At 36.1% G+C, this 11,828-nt stretch overlaps 1 protein-coding gene across 1 annotated transcript; it reads left to right on the top strand.

The window, feature by feature from the left end:
- The first annotated feature begins 805 nt into the window (after positions 1-805).
- Positions 806-5,951, top strand: olfcq2 (olfactory receptor C family, q2). The gene is made up of 6 exons (XM_087293269.1): positions 806-1,078; positions 1,357-1,645; positions 1,825-2,652; positions 2,746-2,970; positions 3,375-3,498; positions 3,600-5,951. The coding sequence occupies exons 1-6, from the start codon at positions 852-854 to the stop codon at positions 4,511-4,513; spliced, it is 2,607 nt and encodes an 868-aa protein (XP_087149395.1). The 5' UTR covers positions 806-851; the 3' UTR covers positions 4,514-5,951.
- Positions 5,952-11,828: the final 5,877 nt, after the last annotated feature.

Genomic DNA, 11,828 nt, shown 5'->3' on the forward strand with positions numbered 1-11,828 from the left:
TTCATTTTTCTTCGGCTTATTTCCACAGCACAATGAACTGCTGATGCTCTTCTAGCCCCAACAAAGTACTGTAAATCACGTATACACTCTCTTATTCACACATACACAAACAGACATTCACCTATACCGCATGTCTTTGGACTGTGGGCGAAACCGAAGTACCCACGCGAACACCAGGAGAACATGCTAACTTCACAAAGAAATGCCAACTGACCCAGCTGGGACTTGAACCAACGACCTTCTTGTTCCTTCAATCTAAATTTACAGGAATATTTGATTTACTTTAAAATATTCTGTATGACAAAAATTGAAGGAATTTGCTTCAGCATTATAATAAAAATCTTGTATTCATATCATCTGATTGACTGTTTTATTATTTTTTTCAATAGGATTTTAAATACAAAGGATTTACATGAAACAAAGAAACAGTATTTGAGGCTCCCAGGATGTCATTACAGTTATGGTATGCCTAGGTATATCCATATTTCCATTCCAATTTAGGACTGAAGTGTATTTTAAAATGTCATCTTAATAGAACAGAGTCAGGAATTATTCTTTTAATAACCATTCTAGAGATATAGCTCTGCAAATGTTTGTTGGAACAATAGAATCAGGAAAGACCACTGAACTGTTTGTAAGCCCAAAATTGTAATAATAATTAATAATTAACATTTTAGAGATTCGGCAAGGGGTATGCAAACTTTTTAGCATACTTGTGACACAATAAAAATTACCATTTAGGGTTGTCCTTATTTTTCCATTGACACCTCCTTCTCTAAAAAAAAGAATAACACACTGCTGAGCTATACAATAGGTGTACTTTTTAAAAGTTGGATGGTAAAGAATTGGGAATGCTGTGTGAGATGTGGATAACTTTAAACATCTGTCTTTATATGTATTTTAATCATATCTCTGGTGTTTTTACCTCTGAGTCTTGTCAGCTCCAGGGATGCTTCAAGTTGAATGGGATGTACCAGGATGGTGAATTTATTATTGGAGGCCTCTTTGAGGTCCAGAACCTCAAAGTTTTCCCAGAGCTTAGCTTCACAAATGAGCCTGAACTGCCCCAGTGTGAGGAGTAAGTGTTGTTTGGATGGGATTGTGAACTGCTATTCTAAACAAAGTTTGAAAAGTAAAATGTAAAAATAAATCAATAAAAATAAATGAGAACTAGTGAGTTTGCTAATGTAACAATTTTGTTGTATATATTGCTCTTGGTGACCTTAATTTTTAAAGCTGTAATTTAATGTTATATACATTTTGCAACAATTTCAAATATACAGTAAACTCATTTCAAATGTAAAGTAGGTTGCCTAGATTTCTATTTAGTCATGAGATCTGTTTTGCCTTTTCCAGATTCTATATGGCAAGTTTTCAGCAAGCACTGACTATGGTTTTTGCTATAAATGAGATTAATAGTAATAGCAAATTGTTGCCTAACATCACACTTGGTTACCAGATTTATGACAACTGTTTAAGGCTTGGAGTGGCATTCCGGGCTGCTATGTCCCTGGTTAGTGGGACAGAGGAATCCTCAAACCTCAGCTGCACTGGCCCTCCGCCGGTGATTGGCATTGTAGGGGATCCTGGTTCAACTCAATCTATAACAATTTCTAGTGTCCTGGGGCTATATCGAGTTCCTATGGTAAGAAATTTTGTTCTAAAATTTGATATTTTAATTTTCAAAAAAGCATTTTAAATACTAATTTTTTTAAACAAGAAATAACATTTTTCTTTAATCCTTGCTTATTACTACTTTCAAACATCATTATTATCATAATGTAAAACTTACCTGAGAAGCCTCTTTTTTACTAATTTTATTAGGTTAGCTACTATGCGACCTGCTCATGTTTGAGTGACAGGAAAAAGTACCCCTCTTTCTTCAGAACAATCCCCAGTGATGCCTTCCAGGTGCGGGCTATGGTTCAGATCTTAAGACATTTTGGATGGACCTGGGTTGGTCTCCTCTACAGTAATGATGACTATGGCATCTACGCTGCTCAGTCCTTCCAGCAAGAAATGCAGATTTTGGGAGGTTGTGTGGCTTTTTCTGAAATGTTGCCTTATGATAACAACGGTAGAGACATTCAACGAATAGCAGGAGTTATTCAAAAGTCTACAGCCAAAGTAGTTGTAGCATTCTCAACTGATCTGGCATCCTTGATGGATGAGTTGTTACTGCAAAATGTGACAGGCAAGCAGTGGATTGCAAGTGAGGCTTGGACTACAACACCTGTCCTGCAAACTCCACAATATTTACCGCTACTGGGGGGCACACTGGGAATTGCCATCCGGCGTGGACAGATTCAGGGACTTTATGAATTTCTAAAAAATCTTCGACCTGACAAAAATCCAAAAAACAGCACCATTAGAATCTTTTGGGAGACCATGTTTGGGTGCAAGTTTGAGGTTGGAGGTAAAAAAGTAGATGAACAGCAAGAAAGGGGGAGAAACAAATGTTCAGGCCAAGAGGATCTTAACAACTCAGAAACAGCATACACGGATGTGTCAGAGCTGAGAGCCTCTTATAATGTTTATAAAGCTGTTTATGCCTTGGCACATGCACTTCATGACCTAGTAAAGTGTGAGGAAGGAAAAGGGCCATTCACTGGGAACAGCTGTGCTGACATATCCAATCTAAAACCATGGCAGGTAAGTCTTCTAAATAGCACATATTGTATGTACAATTTCTAATACTGTGCCACAGATTTTATATAACGTGTGTTCTATATACAAACTGAACAGCTGGTTCACTACATACAGAATGTAAAATTCACCACAGGCTTTGGGGATCATGTGTCATTTGATGAGAATGGAGATGCTCTGGCCATCTATGATGTAATGAATTGGCATCCAAGGTCTGATGGGTCGATCATTGTCCATGTGGTCGGTGTTTATGAAGAGGCAATATTAGGGAAAGTCTTAACACTGGATGAGGATGCATTATTCTGGAACTTTGAAACAAAAAAGGCAATTAGCATATAATATTCAAAATAAAATGAATAATGCTGTGCAAAAATAAATTGTGTAAAAATAAACGTTTGTTTTGACATACTGTATAGTATATATGAATATATTAATACACATATGCATGCTATATTTGAGAAAATGTAAATTATACAAATTATTTAGAAATTTAAATAACTATTTATAGTTATTTAGTAAAACTAGTATTTAGTTTTTTTTTATAGTTTTGTGTGTGTGTGTGTGTGTGTGTATACACATATATTGTTAAAACAAGCTTTTATTTTGATGTGATTAATCATGATAAATCTTTCCCCAGCACTAAAAGTTATAGACTAATAATATTAATATTACTAATAATAATAATATATGAAAATATAACAAGACATTTAAATATTGATTATATTCAGCCCCCAGACTCTGTGTGTAGTGAGAGCTGCCCCCCAGGAACCAGGCGAGCCAGGAAGAAGGGTCTCCCTGTCTGCTGTTTTGACTGCCTGCCATGTGGGGATGGCGAGATTTCTAATACTACAGGTAAGATAATTGAGAATATTTCAATGAGTATTTTACCTTTTGGATCATTTATATGTGTATTATTGGTTAATAACAGTACAGTTGTATTTTTTTTCTTTCAGATTCTCCTGAATGTTTCATATGCCCAGAAGATTTTTGGTCAAGTCCAGAAAATGACCGTTGTGTTCCCAAAGAAATGGAATTTCTTTCCTATGATGATCCGCTTGGAATATCGCTGACCACTGCCTCTCTTTTAGGAACCTGCTTCTGTGTTCTTGTGTTGGTTATCTTTGCTTATCACCATAACACTCCAGTAGTACGAGCCAACAACTCAGAGCTCAGCTTCCTTCTACTGGTGTCACTCAAATTTTGCTTTCTGTGTGTGCTGCTGTTCATTGGCCGGCCACGGTTGTGGACGTGCCAGTTAAGACATGCTGTGTTTGGCATAAGCTTTGTCCTGTGCATCTCAAGCATTCTAGTTAAGACTATGGTAGTAATAGCTGTATTCAAGACCTCGCGGCCAGAGGGAAAAACTTCCATAAAGTGGTTTGGTTCAGCACAGCAAAGAGGGACAGTTATAGCCCTAACTTCTGCACAGGTAGCAATATGTACTGTCTGGTTGTCCTCTGCATCTCCAACACCTCATAAAAACAACCAGTACATTCATTCTAAAATAGTATATGAATGTGCCATTGGCTCAGTTGCTGGTTTTTCTTTGCTCCTTGGATACATTGGACTGTTGGCAGCAGTAAGCTTCTTGTTAGCCTTCATGGCAAGGAAACTTCCAGATAATTTCAATGAAGCAAAGTTTATCACATTTAGCATGCTGATCTTCTGTGCTGTATGGATTGCATTTGTTCCAGCATATGCGAGTTCACCAGGAAAATATGCAGTGGCTGTGGAGATATTTGCTATTTTAGCTTCCAGTTTTGGATTACTGGCTGCCATATTTGCCCCAAAGTGCTACATCATTATATTACACCCAGAAAGAAACACTAAAAAAGCCATCATGGGACGATCGACTCAAAATAAATAATTTTACATGCTGACCTTCTTAAATAAATTGCTGCTCTAAGATCCTGTACTAAGTCTCACTCTCTTAATTTATTTATTATTTAAGTAAAACTTGTATAATAAAAATCAAATTAAACAATTAACCCTCTTCAATTTATCTGTACACATCCTATATACAGGTGACATCAATTTTTGCCTTCCTATGACATTTTTATTCTTTTTCAAATATTTACAGCATTATGTTTAACAGACGAAAGAAATTCTCACAGTATTTTATATAATAATTTTCTTCTGCTGACAGTCTTATTTCTTTAAGTTTGGCTGGAATAAAAGCAGTGTTTACATTGTTAATGGTCAAAAATATTAGTCCTTTTTTCTCTCTCTATATATTCTACAAAAAAAAAAAAAACACTTCTACACAACTTGCCTAATTAACCTAACTTGCCTAATTAAAGTAATAACATAGTTATGTTTTTAAGCGTACATATATATAGTTATGTTGCACTTTAAGCTATATAAGTTAGAACTATGTATTTACAGTTGAATTCAGAATTATTAGCCTTCTTGACTTATTACCCCCCTGTATATTTTCCCTCCAATTTCTGTTTACTGCAAAGAAGATTTTTTTCAACACATTTCTAAGCACACTAGTTTTAATAACTAATTTCTAAAAACTGATGTTTTGTGCCTTTGCCATAACAGTACATAATGTTTTACTAGGTATTTTCCAAGATATTAGTATCCAGCTTAAAGTGCAATTTATAGGCTTAACTAAACGAATTAGGGTAATAAGGGAAACTATTGTATAATGATGGTTTGTTCTGTAGACAATAGCAAAATAATGCTTAAGGGGCTAACAATTTAACCTTGAGATGTTTCTTTAAAAAATTAAAACTGCTGTTTTTCTAGAAGAAATAAAACAATATAACTTTTTGCTGAAAATATAGAAAATGATGTAAAAAAATTTCTTGCTCTGTTAAACATAATTTCGATGTTTCATGGAGAAGAGGATTCATGTGCAGTTTAGTACAAATAATAGTCAAGCAGGCAACAGTCAAACAGGTACGAATTGGAGCATGAGACAATCCAAAGAGTGAAGTCAAAAACAGGTGAATGGTCAGGACAGGAAACAAGACAACATAAATGTAAAAAACAAGAGGATCAAAAACACAGCATGACAAACAGGGAAAAAAACTTTTTTTTTTTTTTGTGGGAAAAACAACACTCAGCAAAGTGTGTGTGTAGGAGAGATGAACATATAGTCCAGGTAATTGATGAGGAGTTTCAGCTGTGTGTGTGTGTGTGTGTGTGTGTGTGTGTGTGTGTGTGTGTGTGTCCAGATGATTGTCAGCTGTGGCAGGAGTGATGAGTGCAATGACTTTTGGGAGTTTTAGTTTAGTCTGGAAGTACAAGGAAGTGATCTCCAGCAGAGGCAACACTGGTGACAATCAAAACAGAAACATTTGAAAAATAAAAAAAACAAATCACAGGAGAAAAAATATTATTGACATATATATATATATATATATTTAGGGATGTAACGGTATCGTAAATACTGTCATACCGCAATAGCAATTTTTTTAAATATTACCGAAAATTTGCTCAGGTGAATGAAGCGAACGGGAGGTAGCGGAAACTACAATTCCCATCAGCCCAGGCGTGGCCATCATCCTTTGCGGTCTGTTGACGCTACAGATCCAGTAATGCGGAAATGGAGTGTGCTGCTAGTAGCGGGGATGAAAAAGAGCTGAAAATGATGAAACTAAAGCGGGTTTTAAATCGGATGTGTGGAAGCATTTCGGTTTCTCTCTAAAAAGATACAAGAAAGGAGAAAAAGTGACAAAGAAATACTGGTATGCAGGCACTGCCAGACTGTGGTGAAATACAAGTCGGGGAATACGACTAATAACAGTCATGGGGACTGCAGAATACAGCACACTGTTCAGATTGATGCAGACATTGACTTGTACCGCAAAGAGACTTCTATCTCACTCATGGCTTGTCCTCTCAAGTGGGGGAAAGACAATGCACAACGTTACCCACTGCTGTCAACCTGGGCCATGTCATATCTCTGTCCCAGAAACCTCAGTCCCAAATGAGAGGTTTTTTTTTTTTCTGTTGCAGGGGACATTGTAAATGCCTAGAGATACCAGCTTTTACCAGATTATAGTTATATGATAATTTTCCTTAAAACCCATCTCTATCTAAGTGAGTGAGTGATTAAATGTTGAATGTGATGGGTTTTCAACAATACTAAATTTAAACTTTAATTTTTACATGGTTTAATAATTTTTGTTATTAAAATTGAACAATTTAAGTTCCTATTTTAAAACTTACAGATAGATGGCTATTTTGTATGTCATTGACACGTTTGGCACTTTTTTGGAGTATTTTCATTACTTTTGTTTTTCCTGTAAATGATTCAATAAATACCGTACGGTGCCATTCATACAGAGGTATTACCATACTGTGAAATTCTGATACCGTTACATCCCTAATATATATACACACATTTACACACACACAATTGAGTAATGGACTTTTATTTTGAATTGTTTATTTTGAAGTGATGAGGTGAGGTGATTGTGTCTATTCTATTTTCTGTTCTGTTGACGTTTTTCTATATATACACATTTACATATCATACACACCACAAGGGGGAGATAGAGGGCACATGGACACTGCTCAGTGGTACTTCTGAAGAAGCCAGAAAAGCACATGCCAAATCTACAGCTGCGTCCCAAATCGCATACTTATGCACTATTTTACGCCATTTTGTAGTATAAATAGTGTAAGTAGTGTGTTCACATTGAAAACTCTCAAAATAATAAGTGCACTTTAATTACCCGGATGATGCACTCATTCAGCCGCTAAAATGAAGTGTGAAAGGATGGACACTTCACGCACTCAACGACCGCAGGTTTGCTTACGTAGCGGAAGGGGCGGAGCGATCGGACGCACATGTTGAATAACTTTATTTATGTTGGATGGTGAAAGCAAAATTCTCCTACGAGAGTAATTATAGCGCCTCCCGATGGTGAATGCGGCAATACTCACGGCAGGTATTACTTGATAATTCAGTCGTTTATTTCACTGATTTGGCAACAGTCAAACGTCATCAGGGAAACGGTCTGAATTTCCGCTTACTAAAAAAAAACATTAGTGTGCCATTTGGGACGCCACTACATACATATACTATCCTGTTGAGTGTGTAAGTGCATAAGTACATAGTGCATGAGTGCATAGTGTATAGTGTGCCATTTGGGACGCAGCTTACCTTTTTTCGTGTGCCAAGGACCATAGTTTGTGTGGATTTTTTCTCTTTTTAAAAACATTAGTCTTGCAGAATTGCAGTAAAGACTATACATGGTGGACATTTGATGTACAGCAACTATACATGTTGAGAGCGATCCTTTTTGCAAGTACACTAATCCATCTTTTGGACCCGTTGATTTAAAGACGATCGTTAACAAGTTAAACTTTGCGTGCCCGGTACCGGGAACAAAATGACGTCATCGGGAGAATAACTATAGATTTAAGAGGTCTGTCTGCATCAATAACACCATATCACCTACTGAGTGAAAGCTTAGAATGTCTATTTTCATCTGATACACAACACTTTGATATTTGTTATACTGTAACAAAGTTATTTAAACTTAATTTACACTCGATGTATAATATCTCAACCCCACCGATTATGTACATTGTTCAGTATTCATATTTTTCACATCGCTAATATTAGACACACAATGGCAAGTAATACATCAAATTAAAGTTTAATTAAAATTACTATTTGGGCCGGGCTGATCATCGTCTTATGATCTGATCGGCCCATAAAAGGCTTAGCAGCCTATCGTTTTTTTCTGCCTTAATAATTGACGCTGCTGTGATCTGTGACTCTCTGAAAGTAGATGCTTTTTTTCCCGGACATACAGACCGGGCCGGCCCATGTGACACTCTGCAGCCCATTGGCTCTTTTCGGTATTGACATTGTGCTGGCCCAATCACAAACTCCTATTTTGGACTCCGTCTGAGCGTGCGTCGTCTGTGTATATTTGTCAAAATAGTCGAGAGTCAGAGAGAAGAAACGCAAGGGAGGCGCAGAGAAATCGCGGGAAATACACCGGCGTTTCATTTTGAGGTTCTGAGAAGTTCGCAGTTCTTTCTAGTACACGGCTAAAAGCTCAAATCACGTGACCACACACATGCACACTTTCTGGTAGTTCAGCAGGTGAGCATAAACCCCAGGTGAGAGAATAGTGCATGTCAGACAGTTCATCTGCTGGATGATCTCATCTCACTATAGTTGTTAAACGTGATATTGAATTCATCTTGTTGTCTCTATCTAACAATTCTTATGTCTTTTGAATCACTTGTTCTCAGTTAACTGTTTTGGCTGAGTGCAAAGATAAGCTATATTAATTTATGTAACCACATACACTGATTCTGCACATTGACTGATTGCTTACCTTTATTGTTTAAATTTAATGTACGTTATAATGTTATAATGGCCATTATTGGTTATTAAAACTGATATTCTGCAAAAGAGACAGGGTAAAGTTAATTCTTTTCAATGGAAATGAAAGGAGACAGTTATATTTAAGCCCTGTTTTGTTATAAATATGCAGAGTGAAGATGATGCTCATAGAAATATGCAGCTACACGAGGCTGTTTGGTGTCTGTTAATCATAATATCAAAATGAAACAAATTTGACTTATATTATGTTTTCATTGTTTAGATAGTGAAACAGCAAGCAGGATGAGGTAAAAGAGGTTAAAATGTAACACTGTTGCCTTTGAAGATTTACCCATGCATTAGCAGGCAGTTTTTGTTATGTTTATTATTGAATATAGGCTAAGTGAATAGTGTATTGAATAAGCTAAATTGGCTGTAGTGTATGAGTGTGTGTGAATGCGTGTGTATGGGTGATTTCCAATATTGGGTTGTGGCTGGAAAGGCATCTGCTGCATAAAACATGCTGGAATAGTTGGCAGTTCATTCCACTGCGACAACCCCTGATAAGGAAAGGAACTTATGTGAAGAAAAATAAATGAATGAATAGTGTATTTTTTAGAACTCAACAAATATCTTTTTGGACAGTATACAGAAATTAAATTGAGATTAAAGTTTGTATTTATTTATTTATTTCATATATATGGCTTTTATGTTTTTAGAATATGAGTTGATAAAAATATTGGACGTGCATAGATATAGCATTTTGATTGAATTTAGTGGGCCGCTCTGGCCCAAAATGCCAGGGCCGATTTTTTACCCCAGTCCAGCCCTGGCTTCAACCTATCCAGATGTATTACATATCACTGGAAAGGTGAGGCTTTACGCTGATGTATCGCGAGCCTTGATCAGCCAATCAGTGACTGAGATATTGCATGGCAAACAGGAAGAGAGGTGTGCAAAACAGAATGGCTGCATCCAAAACCTCCTACTACTCAGTAGGTACTGCATTTGAATTTAAACGTACTACTCGGCCGTTAGAAAAGTACATTCTATACAGTATGAATGTGAAAAGTATGAATGGAATTCGGACGTACTACATCCGCCATTTTGTCATAGTCACGTGACCTACCTACATCAGTTGCATCACTTCCATTCATGAATTCTCTTGCGGGGCATTATGGGATAGTGCAGCGTGCATGGGATGCGCACTCCAGAATCTCGCCGGAAGTAGTAAGTCATCCGTGTACTTCTCGCATACTGATTTTCGAATTCTATGAATTCGGACATACTACTCGGCTCGTATACTGATTTTAGCGTACTATATAGTATGGAAGTATGCGGTTTCAGGCACAGCCAATGTGTAAAAGTCACAGATCAGAAGCAAAAAAGTTGTGATTTCCCACCCTTCAGTTGAACTAACATAATTATTGCATACTACATGATAAAAACTAAATTCTTTTTTCTAGTGTCTTCTGACAAATGCTGGTAACAAGGAAAGCAATCTACAGTTTGATGGAGCATACAGGGCCTGAGTTTTACACTTTCTAAATCAGGCTTTAGAACAACAACAAAAAAAAAAACTAAAAGCGGTTTGTGTTGAGGTGGTTCATCATAGGACAGAAAACATATAGGCAAGGTAAGGCAAGTTTATTTATATAGCACATTTCATACACAGTGGCAATTCAAAGTGCTTTACATAAACAAGAATAAAAGAGACAAGTGTAAGAAAATGAAAAGAAATAATAAAAATAAAAATTATAAAAATAAGAATAAAAAAATAGATAAAACAGATAAAAATGTTAAAATGTTATAAGATAATGAAAAAGAAGGAAAAAACACAATAGTGCCATCTGTCGGACGCAGCACAGTGCTCATTCAGTAAAGGCACAACTAAACAGATGTGTTTTCAGTCTTGATTTGAACATGCCTTATGTTGGAGCACATCTGATCAATTCTGGACGTATATAATAATATTTAGCACTTTCAGCAGTACTTTTTGTAATTTCAAAGGATTTTCTGTAAAATTACATTGAGTTATTTCATTTATTATACTGTATGATGGTATGGAGAGACTTTAAAAATAGGTAGGCGGAAAAAAGGCATTTTAACTCTTTGCAGTTGGAATAGAATTATTCTCACATAAATTATTATAAAGAAAAAATCATTTTTCCTGTGTTTGCTGACACCTGTTGGAAAGAAATAAAACTGTTTCAAGGGTGCTGCAACTCTCCAATACTGATTTGCACATTTCCAAACTTCAGATTATAAAAAAGCGCCTTTTTTGTGTGTTTATTATAACACAGACAATATATATATATATACACAACAATTTTTTTTTCAATTGCAACACTATTTTATGAAATTTCAAAGGGTTTCCTTTAAAATGATACCAAACTTTTGTATTTACACCACTGCATGTGGGTATGGGAAGCTTTTTAATTCGAACGGCCAAATTCAGGCGGAATTACCCCAAATAGCCCCAAAACATAACTTTAAACGTTATGACAACCCCCAACAAACTCGAAATTTTCCTAATCTAATTTTAATCTCAGTAAACAGTGATAGTTACGGACAACTAGGCTACATTATTTAAGGGCATTCGTTAAAATATTAATAGGATCAAACATATGTTTCCTTTTTATTATTAAGATATTTTCCTTGAAACAATGTATACTATATTTTCCTGCCAGGGTTGCTTATAACAGTTTTTCTCAATTGCTAAAACACAATTTCTGAACCTTGCCCCATTTTCATAAACCATTAAACACAAAACTTCATTTTCAAGCCCTATTAACAAAACTGCTGACTTCTCTTGCAAAATGAAACTTTTGCCTCAAAACAGTTTTACCTTGTCACAACACCAGACAGAGAGGATCCAAGT

Source organism: Danio rerio, chromosome 18 (assembly GCF_052040795.2).
Source record: "Danio rerio strain M-AB ecotype USA chromosome 18, GRCz13ab, whole genome shotgun sequence".
Lineage (NCBI taxonomy): Eukaryota > Metazoa > Chordata > Actinopteri > Cypriniformes > Danionidae > Danio > Danio rerio.

Bases quoted from the DNA above. Each gene is read 5' to 3' on its own strand.
- olfcq2 (XM_087293269.1), top strand. From the start codon at position 852: ATGCTGTGTGAGATGTGGATAACTTTAAACATCTGTCTTTATATGTAT. The intron at 1,646-1,824 runs GTAAGAAATTTT...TAATTTTATTAG, and splicing joins GGCTATATCGAGTTCCTATG to GTTAGCTACTATGCGACCTG. The intron at 2,653-2,745 runs GTAAGTCTTCTA...CAAACTGAACAG, and splicing joins CCAATCTAAAACCATGGCAG to CTGGTTCACTACATACAGAA.